Below are 23,159 nucleotides of genomic sequence, written 5' to 3' on the forward strand. Positions count from 1 at the left end.
TTTGCATCTGATAGAATATTTGTAATACTTACAGAAACTTGCACAGTCTGGCTCCTTGGCTGAATGGTCAGGGTTGAGGCCTTCGGTTCAGAGAGTCCCGGGTTCGATTCCCAGCCGATTCGGGGATTTGAATCGTGTCTGATTAATTCGGCGGGCTCGGAGACAACACAACATACTACCAACCACAACAGAAACATGCACTAGTGATTACATCTCTCCACATAGGGTTCATGGCATGAAGGGCAACCGGCCGTAAAACTGAGTCAAATCCACATGTGCTATACAGTTGTGGGGAAGTGCGGAAGAAGAAGAAGAGTAACTTATAATTTTTTATTTCAATGATACTGTACCCGCTCAAAGCCTGAGTCCCAACCAGCATTTATCTCAGGGAGTGTTACGCTCCGAATCCATCGCAACTAATACTCAATAAAAAAAATATTTTGAGATATCAGATCTCAAACTAAATGTAAGGGCGCCATCCAATCAGTACTACAGGGTTGAACGGGACACTCTAATCTTTATCTTTAAGGCTCATTATAAAACACACAAATTATATATAGTCTATATTCAGATCAAAGGGAAATTATGAAGGCTCCGTCCTAGGAATGGGAACGGATATTTAAACGGTCACCAAGGGTTTACTATTCTACAAGAACAAGAACCTGGAACTGTTTCCTTGCAAATGCTAAAGGAGCATTTTATTTAAGTAAACAAATGAAATTTTACACACAATCAAAATCTGTTGACCCTTGATTTGCCGGTAATTTGGCAAATTATTCCTGAAAATTGATTACATAATATTTATCACTTTTGACCACCCTTCCATTTGGGTGGTAGAACCGTTGATATCTGAAGGTATCAGATTTACCTTCGTTAACACCATGACCATATTTGATCATGGACCAATTACCTGTTGGCTAAGTAGGCGCGATCACATGGACCATGTTATCGCCTCCACTTTGATTGAGATGAGACCAACCCGGGAAACTACAAACTCTCCCCGCGTTCCTAACCAAGATATGCTAATCGTTAGTTGAAGGAATACGACAAAGGGACTCTAACCTAATGGTCCAGATGTAGGGATTTGCATTCATTGTACACATATTAACTTAACTTATTATTTACAACCAATTGACATTATTTCGTTAATTCGCCAGCTGACTTCCCTAGTATCATCCATCATCAGCATCCGAAATAATAATAAGAAAAGAATATTTTATTAAATATTATTATTATTATTATTATTATTATTATTATCATGTTTTGTGGAGATCATGATTATCGTAACCCGTAATCATCCTCGGACTAATATTTCACCTTTTCGCGATTTTTTTTATTTTCATCTGAAATAAATAAAAGTAGCTTCTCTGATTATTCTTCTTCTCCTTCTTCAAATATTCTCATTATTATTATTATTATTATTATTATTATTATTATTATTATTATTATTAGTTAAAAATCTCAAATTTTTCATTTCAACTCCCAACATCATTATTATGTCCAAAATAAAAAAAATAAATTCTTCTTCAAAAAAAGTAGTTTTTTAAATATTTATTATTATTATTAATTTTAAAAAAATTTAATTTCGCCTGTTACACGGTAGTCCACTCTTGATATGTTTAACGCATAACCCCTTTTACAATTCCGATTTATTTTGGCACTAATCAATCCAGATATGATTTACTTGGAATATTATTATTATTATTATTATTATTATTATTATTATTATTATTATTATTATTATTATTATTATTATTATTATTAATAGTATTATTATTCTTTCGAGAATCTTTATTTTTATTCCCCATCTTTATAATTTAGTCACATACGTTCTCTCCCAAACAGAAATCACCAAGATCCGAATTCACATCGGTCGGGACATAATAGTGTTCGAACCCGCAACCTTATTTTCGTACTGTCGTCAATTCATGGAGACCATATGCTCCTAAGACAATTCTCAAATCCCCTAACACCTCTCAGTTGGGCAAATACCTCCAATCTCTGCAAGTGTTAAATTATTCCTTCCTTTTCTATTTTGAAGTCCATTTGTCCATTGGAACTCTTCAAAACATTTTCACTAATTAACCCTCGGTGTGTGGACTCTATTCTGCCACTCAAGACACCGGTATATAAATACAACCTCTATGTGGGCCTTAAGATCCATCTATTTCTTCATCAACATGAGTACAATTCGCTTTCATTTCGGGCCGGATTTCTGTCCCATAAAACTCCAAATCTCAACCTTTGGCTCAAATCACTCTGGGCTTCCAACATAGCGTGACCATATTATCAAAATGCCTATCTCGTTTCTACCACAATTTATTTATGATTATTATGGAGTCCAAAACGTTAAATCAACAATTAGTGTTAAAACCGGATTCACTGCACAAATTATAATTATTCACGGCACATGTGATCTCCACATTTAAATTACTTTAATTTGCAATCATTCTATCCAACTAGGCCCGTGCCTTTATTCTCAAAGATTATTATTAAACACGCCTTTACACATTACCAAATTTTAGTGTACTACTTCGACACTTGTACAGATTATTATTATTTTGTCCACTGGCGAACTTCGCGATATTTACAAACAAATCAATGGACTTCATTCCGTCCCACAACAATTTAAATCACTTGGCAATCCTACCTCTGGATTATCTTAACAACATGCCTTAATATCTATAAAAGTTCCGATAACTGAAAAACACTTTGGAAGCACTTCTAAATGAATATTAACATTATCTTTGCGTGAAACGTGCTCCATATCATATCAAACAACTCAAGCACTTGAATGAACAACTCAACCCTACTATACTCTATTTAATAATCAAAATTGTGATGAGTGCTCGATCTAATCTACATATTAATTTGTCCCTTTGTCTATCTATCTTTGAATTTATACGAGCCGAAAACGGCTCGTTTCATAATCAAGTTATCATGATAAATTAATATGATTTCCTCCCCCGAACGATAGCAATCTACAAATATGTCAAAAGGTTACTCAACTCTGCCATTGTAGTCTACTAAAACCGGACGAGAAGCCATAGCCCCTCCGGTTTTTAGCAATGCATTCCACTGGTATTCATGCCAGCTTGAAGAATTAATCCTTGACCCTTTTCAACTTTACACATTTTGAATAAAAACAAATAAATTAACTGTTGCACTTTGGAATAATTTCCACCCTAAATTCTACTCACAAATTTTACACTCTCGGCCTTGTACCTAGCCCACTTAATGTAGATATACATTCTTCATTCCTTTCCCGGACACTAGGAACATGGGATACCTCGGGTTTCCCTTTACAACGGCCCGTGCGCGCACTTGAATTTCCCGTCTCACGTTCGTGTAGCTGACCAGGTATCAGTTTAGAATCGACTGTTTACTAGGTGACATAAACACTCGTGACCGTTCTCATGTAACGCACTTCCTAATCGGTTGGTAGAATCTCACACTCCGTAAGTTATGCTTTACTGAGTCCTGTCTATTTGAAACACTTCGTACTAGTATACTGCTCAAGACTGTAATATGAGCTACATCACGTCATGAATCACTGTACTATGTAACAATATAATACTTCGAACCCTACTCCACGAGTAAGTACACACTCGCACCTCTGGCGTAATCACGGCTCGAACAAAATATCAGAAGTTGTCACGCACCCCTAGCGTGGTATCCGCCCGAACACTTTGTCAGAAGTAGTTGTCAGTCCTTGTCCACGACTTCATATTTATACTTGTATCTCCTCTCTTCCGAGTTCAACGGAGTTCATCTTCGGACGCGCAGTCCCGATATCTTCATACGACACTTTGCGGTTTGGCCCGTGGCTTTAATATATGATCCAATGATGTAATTATGTTCTCAAATGCTCTATACCAATTCTCAACTATTATCGTTCGCTGGTAATGGATATATTCTCGAATTTAGCTGCCGTATCCCGGCTGGGGGTTTCGCGCTCTTTTGTGGTTTCCTTTGCCTTCAGCCAATCAACGAATAGCGTCCATGAATTCTCAGAATTACAACATGCAATCTCCCGCAATTATTAACTTTTTATAAGTTTTATGGTATAGTAAGGCTCCTAATTTCCACTTTATTCTGAATCGATACTTCACTTCCTTCTATCAGTTTAATCCACGGAGTTAGCCTCGCTAGTGCTTCTTACAATACGAAGTTGTCGCCTTGCTTTGGTCAAGTGAATTTTTCCATTGGTCCACCTAAACCACGTGACCGGGAAGGCTCATATTTTTTTCTTCCAGTGCCAACCCCGCGTTCAACTCCCGCTAGTTACATGGAGATACCCCAACGTCATTTCTCAGAAATTTGCACTCGGCTCTCTGCGCTGTTGCTACTACCAAGACTGCCCGGGGCTATGAAAACTTTGGCAACAAGTTATCCTCTCTCTTTCCTCGTTGTCACAATTTCTGAGAAATCTAATTCTGTCACTCATTGTGTATGTTAATCTCAATGGAGACAACAGTCTGTGATATGGTGAAACCTGCCATCTCGGCCTGGCCTGTTCTTACTGTATGTACAGTAAGATACTATTTATTCTGAAAATGAAATATATTTTCCTCAATAATTCATCATAATTATAATTGCATGACGCTTATCACACCCCCACCAGGGCGCATTACTTAGACCCGAAGAAATCAAGAAGTTTCAAGAAGAGTGTCAAGTATGATTGTCATGACACTGCAGAAGTTCAGGAATGATAATTGTTCTTCTTATTCTTAATCTTCTTCCATACCCTGGTGGGGTTACGATTGCAAACTTTATCGCGTGTGGACTTGGTCCAGTCTTACGGCCAGATGCCCTTTCTGGCATGAACTCTATGTGGTGTGGTTGGTCGTGAGTTGCGTGTGAATGTATGCATTAAGATAAGCATAAATACCCAGTTCCAAGCCAGAGAAATTAACCAGAAACAGCTACAATCCCCACCGGACCGGAAGTCGAACGCGAGATCTGGACAATATACTGTAATTGGCAAGCTTGATGTTTCAGAGGTTGAGTATCCAATTGATAATCTAAAGTTTCTGGGTTTGATTATATCCCAGGTTGTCTATATTTGAAGGTTGTAAAATATCTTGACACCCTATGTCATAGATTAAATTGAAATAAGAAATACAATGGTTCAACCTATTCAATACAATTAAATAAGAAATGTAGTGTTACATTCTTATTTGATTAAAAGCGGTACCGGTTTCGACCACCAATCTGGGTCATCATCAGCCGATTAAAAATACAAAAACAATGCATAGGAAAAGAAGAAATTAAAGGATAAGTATTTTAAAAGCAGTTGAAGAGGCAATATAAGACAATAAGGATTAGCACTGTGCGTTTTCAAATCATAAAAACCAGAAGAAGTTGAAGATCAGTCATTTATATGATTTAAAATCGCACAGAGCTAATCCTTATTGCCTTATATTGCCTTTAATTTCTTCTTTTCCTATGCATTGTTTTTGTATTTTTAATCGGCTGATGCTGACCCAGATTGCCGGTCGAAACCGGTACCGCTTTTAATCAAATAAGAATGTAACACTACATTTCTTATTTAGTTGTATTGCATAGGTTGAACCATTTTATTTCTTATTTCAATTTAACTGTCATACAGTTCAATACGGAACATTATGAAATTTTTATCTATGTCATAGATGTCAAAGACCTTAGGTGGCGCACTCTGCGTCTTCTTAGTAAATCAACCCCAGTCTCGGAAACCTTTTCATATAATAAGTTCTGCTTCTGCAATGCATTTAAGATTTCGAAATGGGTACACAAGTGAATCACTTCTCCGACAAATAGTTCCCTAAAAATACAGAATAATATATCCAGAGCGATGAACAAGTTCTTAATTTTACTACAATTCGCTGCTATTCTAAAATGTTAATTTCACAGGTATATACCCTTTTAATTCACAATGGACATTATTCCTGTTTCAGGAGGACTTTTAATGATTTATAGGGGTAGTAGTATGGAATATTTCAAGTACAAAAGATCATGTATACACGTCTCCCGTGCATATGAAATTACAGCTTATTATGGTACGCGTAAGAGCACAAAAAACATTGAAGACACAAAAGCACAATTCTACGTCCTTTAACAGTAGATGTTGGAAATTTCTACCACAGACTTCAATGTACTGTACTCTTCAGCTCTCCATTTTCACACCAGGCAAATGCTGGCTGGGGCTGTACCTTAATTAAGGCCACGGCCACTTCCTTCCTACTCCTAGCCCTTTCCTATCCCATTGTCGCCATAAGACCTATCTGGTTCGGTGCGACGTAAAGTTAAATTTAAAACAAAAATATCTTCATTTCTCTTCTTTTATGCATAAAGCGAGCGACCAATTCGTCGAACTTGTTTACTTTTTAGACTTCGCTTTTTATCCATCCTCAAAGACAAAAGTCTAATGGACGAAGGTATGTGAACTATGATGGCATCAATAAGTCATTTGTATGTTGTCCTTATGCCTATCATACAATCAATCAGCTGTAATTCCAAATACATTGTATGCTGGATCCATGTTTCTGTGACCTTTTGTTACTCGAAACACCCCATACTACAGCCTCTCAACACATTCCTGAAACACTGTGTATATACTCGGAAGTATTCTTCACATTTTTTTTTCTTGGTGTACTTGTCTACTAATTCCACTTCGAACATTTTCGATTCTGCACATAATCACCATTCACCAATGGTTCTAACACTTTCTACACTGCTTTATATTCCATTAACTTACTCGTGAGGTACGATCACTGACCTATTAGCCCCACTGTTAACATCTGAACCTCGAATTCATTTCCACCTCCAAAGTAAGTTCTTAAGTTCACCTATTTTACCACAAAGAGACACAACATTCACAGTGCACCAGATTTATCACTGTGCTGTTAACAAATCGGTAATGCTTGTCTTGTGTGTGATACAGGTTGGTGAGACCCCTCTTCACTTGGCCTGTCGTAGCTGTAAGGCTGATGTTGTTCGACTTCTCATCAGCTTCGTCCGAGAACGTCAGGGCCCCGAAGTGGCCACGGCGTACGTCAACGCAGTCAACGAGGACGGAGCGAACTCGCTCCATTACGCCTGCCAGGTATCCAAGGCGGAGGTAGAAATCCCCATGTCAGACAAGGAAGTCATCCGCCTTCTCTTCGAGAATGGGGTGGATGTCTCGCAAAGTACCAAACAAGTGAGTAAGACTTGTGTATTGAGATCCCAAAATAGTTTTACATTCTTGTATGTTTTGTCCTTCTCAAATAGTGACATATTTAGGATAACTATAGCGTTTTTACACAAGAATTGCCGATTACGAGCGCATCAATAGCATCGAGTACCTGAGATCTGATGTCTCCAATATCGGAGACTGTGAGATCCGTAGACTCATTTCGAATAAGAATGTTATTTGCTTTACGTCCTACTAACTAATTTTGCTGTTTTCTGAAATGCCGAGGTACCAGAATTTAGTCCCGCAGGAGTTATTTTACGTTCCATTAAATTCACCGCCACGAGGCTGACATATTTGAGCACCTTCAAATATCACCGGACTGAGCCAGGATCGAACCTGCCACGCGAAAGTTTCGGCATCAAAACTTACTCCCATTCATCAGTACAAAGACTAAAATTATCCTACTGTGAACTCCAATCTTCCCTAATGTGACCTATGCAGAGGACTGTAGTCGTGGATACACGACATATGCCCTCTGCCCGACTCCACTCATTAGAGCAGGGCCTCTCAGAGTGCATGCACTGTGCACGGTACAAAAGACGACCTCGCTTGGTTGACCAGAGTGCAGACCTCCACTCCTCGATTTGGAGCAATAGCGCTTACTCTCTCTTTCCCCACGCCTGTCTCGCTCGCTCCGCCTGTCTCCCTCTTCCTCACTTGCTCCGTAGCACTCCAAATCTGAGCTGAGTTGAGCCGAGCTTAGCCGAGTAGCCCAGAGGCGAAGCGTTGGTCCGAGCCGAGCCCAGTGGGACCGACACACTGTGCACAGGACCTCTGCGCCTCAGTTTGCATGCGTTAGATTTAGGGCGTTTGAGAGGCCCTGCATTCGAGTATGCCTTCTGATTTCTTGCGTATACCGTCTACTTTGGTTCCATTTCCTTTTAATTTCGCCATTTTGTCAGTGAGTTTCAAATCTTCAGCTACGCTTGTAATCGTGAACATCGAAGGTTAGCTCGTTAATAACATTATCAGCCATAACTAATTTGAGGTCACCCCGATCGTTGCTTACGTCTCCAGTCTTATGCTCATACATTCAAATGCCTCACCAGTTGAGCGATTTAAGCCTGGCAAATATATGAAGACGTGGCTTTAAAACTATCGTACTGCAACATACACCAGTTAGAGAGTTCCGGTGAAAAGTGTGATCGCAAATCAAAAAAGACACCTTAGGTTGGTTTTTAATAAATAGTTAGAAGTAGGTCCAGTAGAAAATTACTGTGTAAGAAAATTAAAATTGTCAAACTAGTGCATTAAAATGTGGATGCCATCTTTGTCATCAAAAATGTCTTCTATTTATGCAAAATTGAGGGACGGTTTTTTTAACTAGCTGTAACCCACTAATTTTAAAAGCCAGGTTGGTCTGGCATTCAGGATTGGTCATGCCCCGACTTAGAGTATACCCTGTGAGAATCTTGGTACTACAGCGCTGCTTATTAGGCAGGAAGATGGACGATGAAAACGGCTGATCTTCGGAGAATTAACGCTCTTGAAACTTGGTGCTATAAATGTTGGTCTGAATACTTCGGAAGGCACACCACACTAATGAATTGATCCTGAAAGAAGAAGACATCAGAATAAGACTGTCAACCCTTATCAACCAAAAATAACTCTGGTACCTTGACCGCATTGCCAGTAGATCAGAGGCAATGAAAATATTCATCACAGAAGGTAGATTTCGACGACCGAATTCGCAAGGGCGTGCATCATCGCAATAGGTGGACTACATCAAGAGACGGACGAGGATAATCCTACAGCAAGCAAGTTACTATGCCCGAAACAGAGACTCCTGGAGACAGGTCGTGAACAGAATTACTGCATGATACCACTGTACCGTTTCATAGGTTTGGACTGAGAAAGAGGAAAATCACTTTACAATCCATGGCGCATGTTCCTGAAACTAATTCAAAGTGGATTTTGACAGGAAGCACTTCGAAATGGAAGTGCAAGATTTTAAGGTGATCACATACAATACGCAGCTTCTTTAGTGGCTGCAAATGTCAGTTCAATATTAATTTTTCATTGGTTTCGTTATATAGGGTGGGGTAAACGTCATTTTCCCCAAACATTCTTTCCCAGCTTTCATAATTGTTCACACTTACACGTGCCATAACTTGACTACCCCGTGTTGAAGTGGTGGGAAGCAACAAAAAACTTTTATCAGACATTTTGGATGATCTTCCTTGATATTGTAGTGGTGGTGATTATTGCGTTAAGAGTAAGCACAACTGGGCAATCATCCTCTTTTAACACTAATCAAAACCGAAAAACGGGGGAGGGATTCCAATCTTCCAAAAAGTTAAGAAACCGAGCCTCGCAGGTCGTGAAAATTACACTCCTAGGCTTCGCAACCCTGAGCTGACCATGGGTGGTCGTAGAGGAAAGGTGAAAATGAGGAGCCCGGAAACAATTCCAGACTAAGCTACAGCCCCGTGGTCGCCAACCCGCGCTCTCAATTTGTTAAACCCTAAGGTTAAGCCCCCATTACGAAAGGTAAGGGATACCATGGATGTATTTTTTGCCCACGTCCACAAGTAAGTGATTAACTCTTGTCTAGACTTAGCTAATCTCTCATTTCTCCCGTCTTTAGTAGTCATTCTTTTTCTTTGCCCAATAAGAACAAGGGTAGCATAAACTCAATGCTCAAACCGGATGGGCAAATTAAAACTGGACCAAAAAAATATTTATATGACTGATGCGGAATTTTCCCTTGTTAAGACAACAGGAGAACTGCCCATTACAGGAAATGCTGGAAACCGTGATTTCGATGCACCAATTGGTTGCTGTCGTGTGTCTGCGCATGCGCATCTCCTGCATGCTCATTTCGCGACGGTTCGTCTGGACGCGTTTTTTGCTAGTGGCTTTACGTCGCACCGACACAGGTATGTCTTAGGGCGACGATGGGATAGGAAAGGCCTAGGAGTTGGAAGGAAGCAGCCATGGCCTTAATTAAGGTACAGCCCCAACATGTGCCTGGTGTGAAAATGGGAAACCACGGAAAACCATCCTCAGGGCTGCCGACAGTGGGATTCAAACCCACTATCTCCCGCATGCAAGGTCACAGCCATGCGACCCTGACCGCACGGCCAACCCGCCTGGTCGTCTGGACGCTTTAACACATGCAAACAGTAAATTAAACGATATAGATGCAGCAATGTTTTATGGTTTTTGAACTCTTTTCGGATAGTTACGGTATTTATTTTCTATAGAGCCTGTTTCACGCCATTTTGCCATTAAGTTTTACATTGCAGTCTTTGCTGGAGGCTTTGCCAAAACACTTCCAGTCTTCAACTCTTGCTCAAACAGTTCCGCGCAGATTTTCCACGAATCCTGTTTCGCATAACAGTCGACAATGAAAATGAAATGTCGTATGGCTTTTAGTGCCGGGATAACCCAGGACGGGTTCGGCTCGCCAGGTGCAGGTCTTTCTATTTGACTCCCGTAGGCAACCTGCGCGTCGTGATGAGGATGAAATGATGATGAAGACAATACATACACCCAGCCCCCGTGCCATTGGAATTAACCAATTAAGGTTAAAATTCCCCGACCCGGCCGGGAATCGAACCCGGGACCCTCTGAACCGAAGGCCAGTACACTGACCGTACATCCAACGAGTACTCGACAATGAACACGGGCTGTTTTATCGTGAGCACCATTTTGTGTTGCATTCAACTGGTCACTTAACACGTCTGTTCTTCTCACTCACACGTAATGACACATCGACGTACTCGGGACAGAGCCTGCGGGAGATGCGCACAGACATGTGAGTAAGCGATTGGTCCATCGAAATCACAGTTTTAAGTATTTCCTATAATATACTGTTCTCCTGTTCATTAACAATGGTCAATTGCGCGACACTCTTAGAAAGATTTTATGGACCAGTTTTATTTTGCTCACCCTGTACATCTCATGCTGAACCATAAATCAATCGTGATCTTCTGAGTCTTGAATTATGTTTTAGAATCAAGAAACGGCCTTCCATTACTGTGCCCTGGCGGGTAACAACGACATCTTGATGGAGATGCTGTCGCACATGACCCAGACAGAAGTGCAGAAAGCCCTCAACAGACAGAATGTGGTGGGTTGGACTCCACTTCTCATAGCGTGTCACCGCGGCCACATGGAGCTGATCAACACGTTGCTAGCCAACCACGCTAGGGTAGACGTGTTCGACAATGAGGGCCGCTCCGCCCTGCATTTAGCGGCAGACAAAGGGTACCTGCAAGTGTGTGACGCGCTTCTCACACACAAGGCATTCATCAACAGCAAGTCTCGCGTGGGCCGGACTGCTCTTCATCTGGCTGCCATGAACGGCTACGCCCATCTCGTCAAGTAAGTATTCTCTACAGCTACAGTACAAACCCACTTATGCGAGGTAACTAGGACCGAGGATACCGTAGCTCGGATAGCAAAGAAATTCGGATAAGATGCAATGTGTAGCAAATCGTGGTTTTAGGTTAGAAACGACAAAATTGCTACACCTGGGGTAATGTAAACATTTAATTAATTCAACTTGTCTTGGGGCCGATGACCTTAGATGTTAGGTCACTTTTAAACAATAAGAATCATCATCATCATCATCATCAACTTGTCTTATAAAGATGAAAATGATACAAACAATACTTAAGAATAGATGCTAATAACAGTTTTAAATCAAGTTAAACTTTCTTCGCAAAGAAAGTCCTGTATTGCTGTTTGAACTTGTTACCCTTTTTACTTGCTGCTATATTACGCCACCGTCTGAACCAAAGCAAATCTTGCACTGGCTAGAACCTTCATCATAGTAGTCACTCTGAGCTTAGCCTACAAGGAATACAAAGCCTGCCCAATAGCCACTCATAGCTGTCCGCCCTGTGGATGCTATATTTGCCGCTAGAGGCGATGCAATTCAACCTCACATGAACACCTCGGTTGGCGGTATTTCTACACGTTGTATGCTTACTGGTAACATTTACTACGAAAGTTGAATGTTAATATCCATAGAAATAATGAAACTCAATAATGATTTCGTTTTGTACGAATCCTTGGCTGAATGGTCAGCCTTGAGGCCTTCGGTTCAGAAGGTCTCGGATTCGATTGCCGGCCGAATGGGTGATTATAATCACCTCTACTTAATTCTTCTGGCTCGGGGACTGGTGTTTGTGTTTGTTGATACAGTGATTACTAGACCTCGGATTTTTAGGTGTTAAAATGTTATTTTAGCTGCCTAAAACAGACTCTCAAATAGGCTCTACAATATTTTTATGCAGCTGCAGTTCTACGTATCTTAATATGCATTATTTAAAACACCATGTTGATTTTGCTAAATTGATAATAATTCATTAGGGGGAAATATAAAACAAGTTTCACTCACCTCTTGCTGCAAACGTCGCAGAATATAATTTTACCATCCGATGTGAAACGGGTAAACTCTTGTAAATTGAGGATGAATTGGAACCTGACACTTTCGGCTTAATTCACACACTGACCAAATGGAAAAAATGCATTGTTAAAATACGTCAATCATATTACACTGGTGTAGTGCTGCGTTCAGTTTTGTAAACAAGGCTTTAGAAATAAAGTTTCTGGAACTAGTTTCCATGAATTCCGTTGCTAAGAGCCAACTAGGGAATTATGGATTAAAGAAATAACCAGACAAGGTATGGTGCAGTAAATACGCAGACAATGTGTCGGCAAAAATTAGGTTACTTATTATTATTGCTCCTGTTCTGATGATAATAATTCCCCTATACTGTTGTGTAAGTGGCACCAAGGATAAGTTATGGAACCCTAGTGACCGCTCCGTCGAGTGCTGCAATGGTATATATTGGAGGGCATTTGGTAAGAGTTGTCGAAGACCACATGCCATGTCAAGAGTGTGTTGATAAAATGAGTACTATCCAGAGTCCATCTCCACTAACGTCATTAATAAAAATCAAAGACAGTGGTGGTCTCACGTCTCAGGTATCCAAAGCCAAGTTTTGTTTCACTGCTGATGAAACTGGGGCAAGTAAGGGACGAAATTTTATCGGTAACGCTGGGCAGTCCAAAAATAGCACAAACATTAACCGAAATACTGTTGCCATGTGTTGCTAAAAATCCTATTCTACAGTGTGGTAAAAGTTATCATCTTGAGGAACTAAGCAGAATAATACTGCAGCAGTTTCTGCACCCCTCTGACACTAACTACGCTAATGGCATGACAGATGAGTACCGCCGAGAGTACTTCTCGAGAAGAAAAACAATTTATGAGAAGAAAATATCAAGGAAAATAGTTAAAGTCGTTCCTTTTCACTGAAAATCTACGGTGCGGTAGTAAAAATATCTAGTTGAGCCCTTATATACTTTTAAATGCCAGACATAAATATCGACAGTTATGTGTTATCTGATATGAAAATCCACAGCTGAATTGAACTCCTAGGGGTAAAAGGTGAACATTTATTATTTTCTACTTCATTCTGCTCAGTAACGTATATAATATACAGGAAGTATAGTGTAGAGATAAGTTTGTGCTGGTTTTAACTCCCGTTACCAATGCTACCGAGTGCTGATGTGAGGTGGTATACTAGCGCTGCAGCGGTCAAGACGCGCACTGCCAGGCGGACACTGTTTCTGAAGAGAGCACTGCGAGTGAGCAGGCTTTGTATTCTTGTAGGCTAAGCTCTGAGATGGTCGATTCCCAAAGTCTTCATTCCGTCTCCAATCTCCCACGGTAATTTCTCCCACATCAAAATCAGCTTGCGCGTTTTTAATCGTCCCGTTACTGGCGATTCGCGTACAGTACCTAAAGATGCATTCTGACAGTTCTTAGTGTGCGGTCCATTTAACTGCCTACCTGGGTGGGTAGAAGGAAGTAGGGGGTATGGTTGTCATGGAAACGTGGACGGGCCCACTGCGGTTGTCATGGAGCTAAGCCGCTGGCCGGCTCGTGTTGCTTAGAGTTGCCAAAGCTCTCACTTCTGAGTTACGTTACATACAACAGAACACAGCGGTCTAAGCGAACGAACAAGAGATCCGGAAGTGAAGGGAAGGAGAAAGTAGTGCAGGAATGTGGCAACAACGTGCAATGGTTCGTGTAACGCTCCTCCTTCCAGCCCTATCTGTCAAAATGTTTCTTTTAATGTTGCAGATATAGGTACTTAGTCTTTTTTTTTCAAAGAAACTACTATTATCTTACGTTTGCCACTCAACTTCGTAACAAATCACAAACCACAGAACAATATCGCCCACCAGAGAGAGGGTGTTGCCCTGCGACCCTTTCAGAGCGAGGAACGAAAGCAATAAAAAAATAAACAAACAAACAAACAAACAACGCAGCGACCAGTGCGGCTTGAGAGAGAAAAAGAGAGAGAGAGAGAGCCGAACTCTGAATTCGGAAGGTGTGTGGGCTGGCCCCACCGTCGGCTGTCCTGAGAATGGTTTTCTGTTTCCCATTCTCATCTCGGGCAAATGTCGGGACTGTTCCTATTGTAGGCCACATGCGATCTCTTGTCACCCTTCACCACACCTCAAATCACCACTCTTATACTGGCCAGTGAGAGGGCATTACCCTGTAGGTGGACCGCTTTTCTCCTTCAGGGTACGGAATGAAAAATTAAAATACAGCAACAAAAAGCGCGCGCGCGCGTCTGTCTGTCTGTCTGTCTGTCTGTCTGTCTGTCTGTCTGTCTGTCTAGATACGACTCATAACTGCTCAGGTAAACAAAGCAACGCATAGTTGTGTATTTAAGTGCAAAGATCCACGAAGAGCTCCGATCTCTGCCGAAGCAAAATCTGTTGTCAGTTGTACGTGCTGCAAATTAGTGTTGCCCTCAGATTAAAATAGAGGGGCAGAAGTACTCTGCAGAAAATGGAAGCGCATTTTATGCAGTTCTTCTTCTTCTTCTTCTTTTTCTTCTACTTCAAACCCTGGTAGGATTGCGAGTGCGAACTGTCACACATTTGTTTATTTGGCCCTGTTTTACGGTATGATGCCTTTCCTGATGCCAAATCTATGTGGAAGGATGTATTCACTATTGCGTATTTCTGTTCTAATTAATCGTCGACGAAACGAGCACCTCGGTCAACACGGAGCCTCGAATAATCGGTTTATACTGTACATGTACGGCATACGGTCTAGGACAACATATACCTTACTCTTCATAAGTTGGAATAGTGCTTACTTTATTTTCATTTTTTCTCTTTTGCCACTATTCATCTCAGCGACCCCAAGATCTATGGATTCGACACTATTTTAGATTATTTTATGTCACCCCTCTCTGTCACCACCGCCACCCCTAGGTGTGCTAGGGGTGTCCTAGCCCCACATTGTTTTTATCCAGATAGTAAATCATGTGTGTGCCAAGTTTGGTTGAAATTGCTCCCGTGGTTTACGAGGTGATGTGGAACATTACATACATACATTTAATGTTCAAAACATTCATTAGCAAAGTAGGGGTCCCCATAATACGGAAAACATAAAACTAAGCAATTTCGTCTATTGTCTGTTATACCGAACGGCTAAAGGGCCCGAATTCCATATTAGTAGTCAAACTAAAAACCAAATTTCAAAAATCACTTCCGGCCTAAATGCAGTTCCGGAAACACAGCCTAAAATCGCTTGTTTCTTTACTCGGTTTCTTTTTAATTCAAATCCTAGCCAAATTAACTTATTTACATAATTCATTCTGTTATGTGCTCCGTCTTTTTTTTTTTTGCAAGTTGCTTTACGTCACACCGACACAGACAGGTCTTATGGTGACGATTGGACAGGAAGGAGCTAGGAGTGGGAAGGAAGCGGCCATGGCCTTAATTAGGTACAGCCCCAGCATTTTCCTGGTGTGAAAATGGGAAACCTAGGAAAACTATCTTCAGGGCTGCCGACAGTGGGGTTCGAACCTACTATCTCCCGAATACTGGATACTGGCCGCAATTAAGCGACTGCAGCTATCGAGCTCGGTGTGTTCCTTCGTTCAATACCCTCAGGCGTTTTTTTATTTTTTGAAATATGTCCACACCAAATGTGCAGTATTTAGAAGGGCATAAATGAAACTCTGCGTTGACTCACATTAGCGCTCGTAGTAGTAGAAAAAGGCAAATTGCTAATCTAATTGACCGAATAAGGATGATTAAGAAAAGGATTGTAATTTTTAGGAATAAATAAAGAATATATTATCTTACTTTATTATATTTTATTTACCTAAAATTCGTAGCTCATATCCCTAGGATGTTTTCAATATTGAGTTGCTTGCCTGAATGGCTAGAACTGTGATTTTTTTGCTAATTCCACAGAATTCCCGTAATGTCCTATGTTACGTAATAGTTCCAAATTATAACATCCAAAATTGTTCCACTATTAACTTAAATATGGAAACTGAAAGTCTATCAAATTAGCACATAGTAAAATGTAACTGTGCTACAGATTTTTAGTACAAGATCACAACGCATCGATAGACGTGTTAACTCTACGGAAGCAGACGCCGTTACACCTAGCGGCCAGCACCGGTCAGCTGGAGGTGTGCAGACTGCTGCTGGAACTGGGAGCCGACATCGACGCCACGGACGATCTAGGTCAGAAGCCTATCCACGCTGCTGCCATGAACAACTATGCGGAGGTGGCTCAACTCTTCCTACAACGACAGCCTTCTCTTGTGATGAACGTCACCAAGGTTTGTTTGCCATTCATGTGTTAAGTATCCACTGATGTTAATTTCCTTGCAGCTACAAATACTAACACGAGAAATAGAGCAAATGTGCGCGCCTTTTAACAGTAGACCTCATACCTTCTGACTCAACATTACCCTTTTCATTTAAGAGAAGGCAGGATCTTGTATTGTCACCTCTTTTGTTTAACATTTAATCTGAGGTAATTTTTAACTCTTCGGTGGTCGACTCGAAAATATAACGCCAATAGTGGCGTGGATTACAATCATAGTCCAATTTTCAAGGGGTATTTTATTAACTGTTTTTGTTTTCAAATGTCGATTTTCGAATTTATAAGAAGGATGGAGTTGATATATATACTAATCAGAGACAAGTACACGAAATATAAAATATTTTGACACAGCTTGGAAACATGATTTTTTTTTTTAATTTTAAAGAAATTTGGCAATATTTCTCGAAGTAAAAACATGAAATATTTGATAACAGATGAGCATTTGTTCAGAATTTTTTAAATAATATTTTCAGTTTCCCAATCCTATGCAAGGCTGTACCTATACAATCAAATCAACACAGTTGAAGCCCTCTAATCTGAACCTGAGCTACAGTCTTGTTCAACACTCGAACATTTCAGACAAACCTTCTTCATGTGCTCTGGACACACCCAGTTCATGCACTTACTGCCGTTCTGCCGGGTTCTCTTGTTACTCTGTCGACTGCAAAGGAAACATCGTCGTACATGTCCTTTAGGAGGTTCCACTGGCATTGCAATCTCTTCCTGAATGGCGAGTAGCAGCTGAACTCTTTTATTTTTTTAACACTCAGGATCTTACACCAATTTTATAACTACAAAAACTCAAAAATGAAAAATCCGACTTTAGGTCCTTTTTCGTGCAACGGGTAACATATAGTTCTTTGTAAACCATGTCTTTATTGGTTATTTTTACCTTCTGGTAACCAAACATTGTAATATTCCGATGGCTCCTATGCGAAACATGGCTACGTATAGCTGTCTGTGGCTAAATACTGGTTCATTTAAATAAATTCAAACTCGTTCGTATATCTATCCCGGACATTTGTTGATAGTCATAGTGTACCCGCTCAAAGCCTGAGTCCCAACCAGCATTTATCTCAGAGAGTGTTACGGTCCGAATCTATCGCAACTAATACACAATAAAATAAAAAAATATTTTGAAATATAAGATCTCAAACTAAATGTAAGGGAGCCATCCAATCAGTACTACAGGGTTGAACGGGACACTCTAATCTTTAACTTTAAGGCTCATCATCAAACATACAAATTATATATATTCAGATCAAAGGAAAATTATGAAGGCTCCGTCCTAGGAATGGGGACGGATATTTAAACGGTCACCGAGGGTTTACTATTCTACAAGAACAAGAACCTGGAACTGTTTCCTTGCAAATGCTAAAGGAGCATTTTATTTAAGTAAACAAAATAATTTTTACACACAACAAAATCTGTTGACCCTTGATTTGCCGGTAATTTGGCAAATTATTTCTGAAATAGATTACATAATATTTATCACTTCTGACCACCCTTCCATTTGGGTGGTGGAACCGTTGATATCTGAAGGTATCAGATTTACCTTCGTTAACACCATGACCATAATTGGTCATGGACCAATTACCTGTTGGCTAAGTGGGCGCGATCACATGGACCATGTTATCGCCTCCACTTTGATTGAGATGAGACCAACCCGGGAAACTACAAACTCTCCCCGGGTTCCTAACCAACATATGCTAATCGTTAGTTGAAGGAAACGACAAAGAGACTCTAACCAAATGGTCCAGATGTAGGGATTTGCCTTCATTTTACAAATATTAACTTATTATTTACAGCAACTTGACATTATTACGTTAATTCGCCAGCTGACTTCCCTAGGATCATTCATCATCAGCATCCGAAATAATAAAATAAAATAAAAATAATAAAAAATACTATTATTATTATCATTATTATTATTAACAACATTATTATTAATAGGGGAGATCGTGATTATCGTAACCCATAATCATCCTCGCTATAACGCTTCAACTTCTCGCTCTTATTATTCTCAACTAAAAAAATAAAAATAAAAAAGTAGCTTCCTTTTTTATACTTCAAATATTATTATTATTATTATTATTATTATTATTATTATTATTATTATTATTATCAATTTAAAAAATGAATTTCGCTTGTTACACAGTAGTCCACTCTATAAATGTTTATCGCATAACCCCTTTTACAATTTCGATTTATTTTGGCACTAGTCAATCCAGACATGATTTACTTGGAATATTATTATTATTATTATAAATATTATTATTCTCTCAAGAAATTTTATTTTTATTTCCCATCTTTATAATTTCATCACATACGTTCTCTCCCAAACAGAAATCACCAAGATCCGAATTCACATCGGTCGGGACATAATAGTGTTCGAACCCGCAACCTTATTTTCGTACTGTCGTTAATTCATGGAGACCATATGCTCCTAAGACAATATTCTCAAATCCCATAACACCTCGCAGTTGGGTAAATACCTCCAATCTCTGCAAGTGTTAAATTATTCCTTCCTTTTCCATTTTGAAGTTCATTTATCCATCGGAACTCTTCAAAACATTTTCATTAATTAACCCTCGGTGTGTGGACTCTCTTCTGCCACTCATATCACCGGTATAGAAATACAACCTCCATGTAGGCCTTAAGATCCATCTATTTCTTCATCAACATCAGTACAATTCGCTTTCATTTCGGGCCGGATTTCTGTCCCACAAAACTCCAAATCTCAACTTTTGGCTCAAATCACTCTGGGCCTCAAACATAGCGAGACCATATTATCAAAATGCCTATCTCGTTTCTACCAAATTTATTTATGATTATTATGGAGTCCAAAAACGTTAAATCAACAATTAGTGTTAAAATCGGATTCAATGCCCAAATTAAATATTCATGCCACATAATATCTCCACATTTAAATTACTTTAATTTGCAATCATTCTATCCAACTAGGCCCGTGCCTTTATTCTCAAAGATTATTATTAAACACGCCTTTACATATTACCCAATATTAATGTAATACTTCAACACTTGTACAGATTATTATTTCGTCTACTGGCGAACTTCGCGATATTTACAAACAAATCAATGGACTTAATTCCGTCCCACAACAATTTAAATAACTTGGCGACCCTACCTCTGGATTATCTTAACAACATGCCTTAATATCTATAAAAGTGTCCGACTCGTTGGCTGAACGGTCAGCGTACTGGCCTTCGGTTCAGACGGTCCCGGGTTAGATTCCCGGCCGGGTCGGGGATTTTAACCTTAATTGGTTAATTCCAATGGCACGGGGGCTGAGTGTATGTGTTGTCTTCATCATCATTTCATCCTCATCACGATGCGCAGGTCACCTACGGGTGTCAAATAGAAAGACCTGCACCTGGCGAGCCGAACCCTTCCTGGGATATCCCGGCACTAAAAGCCATACGACATTTAATCTATAAAAGTTCCGATAACGGAAAAACAATTTGGAAGCACTTCTAAATGAATATTAACATTACGTGAAACGTGCTCCATATCATATCAAACAACTCAAGCACTTGAATGAACAAATAAACCCTACTCTACTCTATTTAATAATCAAAATTATGAGTGCTTGATCTAATTATGTACATATTAATTAGTCCCTTTGTCTATCTATCTTTGAATTTATACGAGCCGGAAACGGCTCGTTTCACAATTAAGTTACATGATAAATTAATATGATTTCCTCCCCCTAACGATAGCAATCTACAAATATCTCAAAAGGTTACTCATCTCTGCCTTGTAGTCTGCTAAAACCAGACAAGGAGCCTAGCCCCTCCGGTTTTTAGCACTGCATTCTACTGGTATTCATGCCAGCGTGAAGAATTAATCCTTGATCCTTTTCAACTTTACACATTTTGAATAAAAACAAATAAAATAACTGTTGCACTCTGGAATAATTTCCACCCTAAATTCTACTCACAAACTTTACACTCTCGGCCTTGTATATAGCCCACTTAATGTAGATATACATTCTTCATTCCTTTCCCGGACACTAGGAACATGGGATACCTCGGGATCCCCTTTACAACGGCCCGTGCGCGCATTTGAATTTCCGTCACGCGTTCACACAGCTGACCAGGTATCAGTTTATAATCGACTGTTTACTGGGTGAAATACATCAAACACTCGTGATCGTTCTCACACCACGTACTCCCTAATTTATTTTGTAGAATCTCACACTCCTATTCGTAGGTTTTAATTTAACGAGTTCTGAATATTGGAACTCTTCCTGCTAGTAGACTGTTCACGACTGTAAAATCAACCACTACACGTCACGAATTACTGTGCTACGTAACATTCTAATACTTCGAACACTTCTCCACGAGTACATTTACACATTCTCCCTAGCGTAGTAACGGCACGGAATATTCACAAGTAAGTTACGCACCCCTGGCGTGGTATCAGCTCCGACACTTTGTCAGAAGTAGTTGTCAGTCCTTGTCCACGGCCTCATATTTATACTTGTATCCCCTCTCTTCCGAGTTCACGGGAGGTCATCTTAGGACGCGCAGTCCCGATATCCTCATGAGACTATTTGCGCCTTGGCCAGTGGCTTAAATATGGGATTCAATGATGTAATTATGTTCTCAAAGGCTCTATACCAATTCTCAACTATTATCGTTCGCTGGTAATGGATATATTTGCGAATTTAGCTGCCGTATCCCGGCCTGGGATTTCGCGCTATATTGTGGCGTCCTTTGCCTCCAACCAATCAGCGGATAGCATTCATGAATTCTCAGAATTACGCCAATCAATCTCCCTCAGTTAGTGATTTTTAATAACTTTTATTACTTGGTTAGGCTTATAAATTCCACCTTATTCCGAATGTATAACTCACTTACGTTTATAAATTTAATCCGTGGAGTTCAGGTTTCTCGTGCTTCTTACAATACGAAGTTGGCGTACCTGCGACTGGTCGATGAATTTTACTATTGGTCCACATAAACCACGGGACCAGGAAGGCTCATATTTTTTTCTTCACGTGCCAACCTCGCGTTCAACTCCCGCTAGTACATGGAGATACCCTGCCATCATTTCTAAGAAATCTGCACCCGGCTCTTTGCGCTGTTGCCACTACCTATTTCGCTCGAGGCTATGAAAACTTTCCGCAAACTTGTCAACAACTCGTGCCTTTCTCTCTCCCGTACGTCACAATTTCTGAGAATTCTAATTCTGCCGTTACCGAGCTCGATAGCTGCAGTCGCTTAATTGCGGCCAGTATCCAGTATTCGGGAGATAGTAGGTTCGAACCCCACTATCGGCAGCCCTGAAAATGGTTTTCCGTGGTTTCCCATTTTCACACCAGGCAAATGCTGGGGCTGTACCTTAATTAAGGCCACGGCCGATTCCTTCCCACTCCTTGGCCTATCCTGTCCCATCGTCGCCATAAGACCTATCTGAATCGGTGCGACGTAAAGCAACTAGCAAAAAAAATTCTGCCGTTCATTGTGTTTGTTAATCTCAGTGGAGACAACAGTCTGGGGTATGTTTCACAACATCCTCTCGGCCTGGTCTGTACTTATAATATATAAAATACGATCTTCTCGCTTCTGAAAATGAAATATATTCTCCTCCATAAATAATTACAATTGCATGACGCTTATCACACCCCTACCAGGGCGCAATAGCAAATGACAAACGTACTAGGAACTTCTACTTAAGACGCTGTCTCTATACGGAGGTCACCGATCCACAATCTTGACATTGTAACATGAAAAGTTTCTTCTGATGTACATCTGTGCCGTCTTCGAATATCATTTAGTCATAAATTTCTCCATCTACCAACGGACCGTTTCCCTTGTATCTTTCCTTCAATAATTACCTGTAATAATTGATACCACCCGCCCCTCATAACTTGCCCTAAGTATTGTGTTTTCCTTTGTTTTATAATAAGAAAAATTTCTTCTCGCTTTTTCATCCGATAAAGGACCTCGACATTTGAAAGCTTCAATATCCGAGGTATGCGCAAAGGACGGCATCTATACGTTTTTCAGTTCTTAGATCCAGGGTCCAGCTTTCACTTCTATATAGGATTCGTAGCCGACTGGCCTGTAATTTTCAGCTTTATGTCTATCACCCTTTCCTTTATATACAGGTGCTACTATAGCAAATTTCCATTCATTTGGTAAAGTTCCCTCATGCAAACAATAATCAAACAAGTAATTCAGATATGGTACTATATCCCAACCCATTATCTTTAGTATATCCCCCGAAACCTTATTAATTCTAACT

General features: G+C 40.1%; 1 protein-coding gene across 1 annotated transcript in view; it reads left to right on the plus strand.

Moving 5' to 3' along the window:
* The window catches only part of nompC (no mechanoreceptor potential C), a 653,999-nt gene that overhangs the window by 487,838 nt on the left and 143,002 nt on the right, over positions 1-23,159 (plus strand). The window contains exons 11-13 of the mRNA XM_068229166.1: positions 6,923-7,180; positions 11,175-11,545; positions 16,593-16,839. Coding sequence (XP_068085267.1) covers positions 6,923-7,180; positions 11,175-11,545; positions 16,593-16,839 — 876 coding nt within the window. The remainder of the gene's footprint in view (positions 1-6,922; positions 7,181-11,174; positions 11,546-16,592; positions 16,840-23,159) is intronic.

This window comes from Anabrus simplex, chromosome 9 (assembly GCF_040414725.1).
Source record: "Anabrus simplex isolate iqAnaSimp1 chromosome 9, ASM4041472v1, whole genome shotgun sequence".
NCBI lineage: Eukaryota > Metazoa > Arthropoda > Insecta > Orthoptera > Tettigoniidae > Anabrus > Anabrus simplex.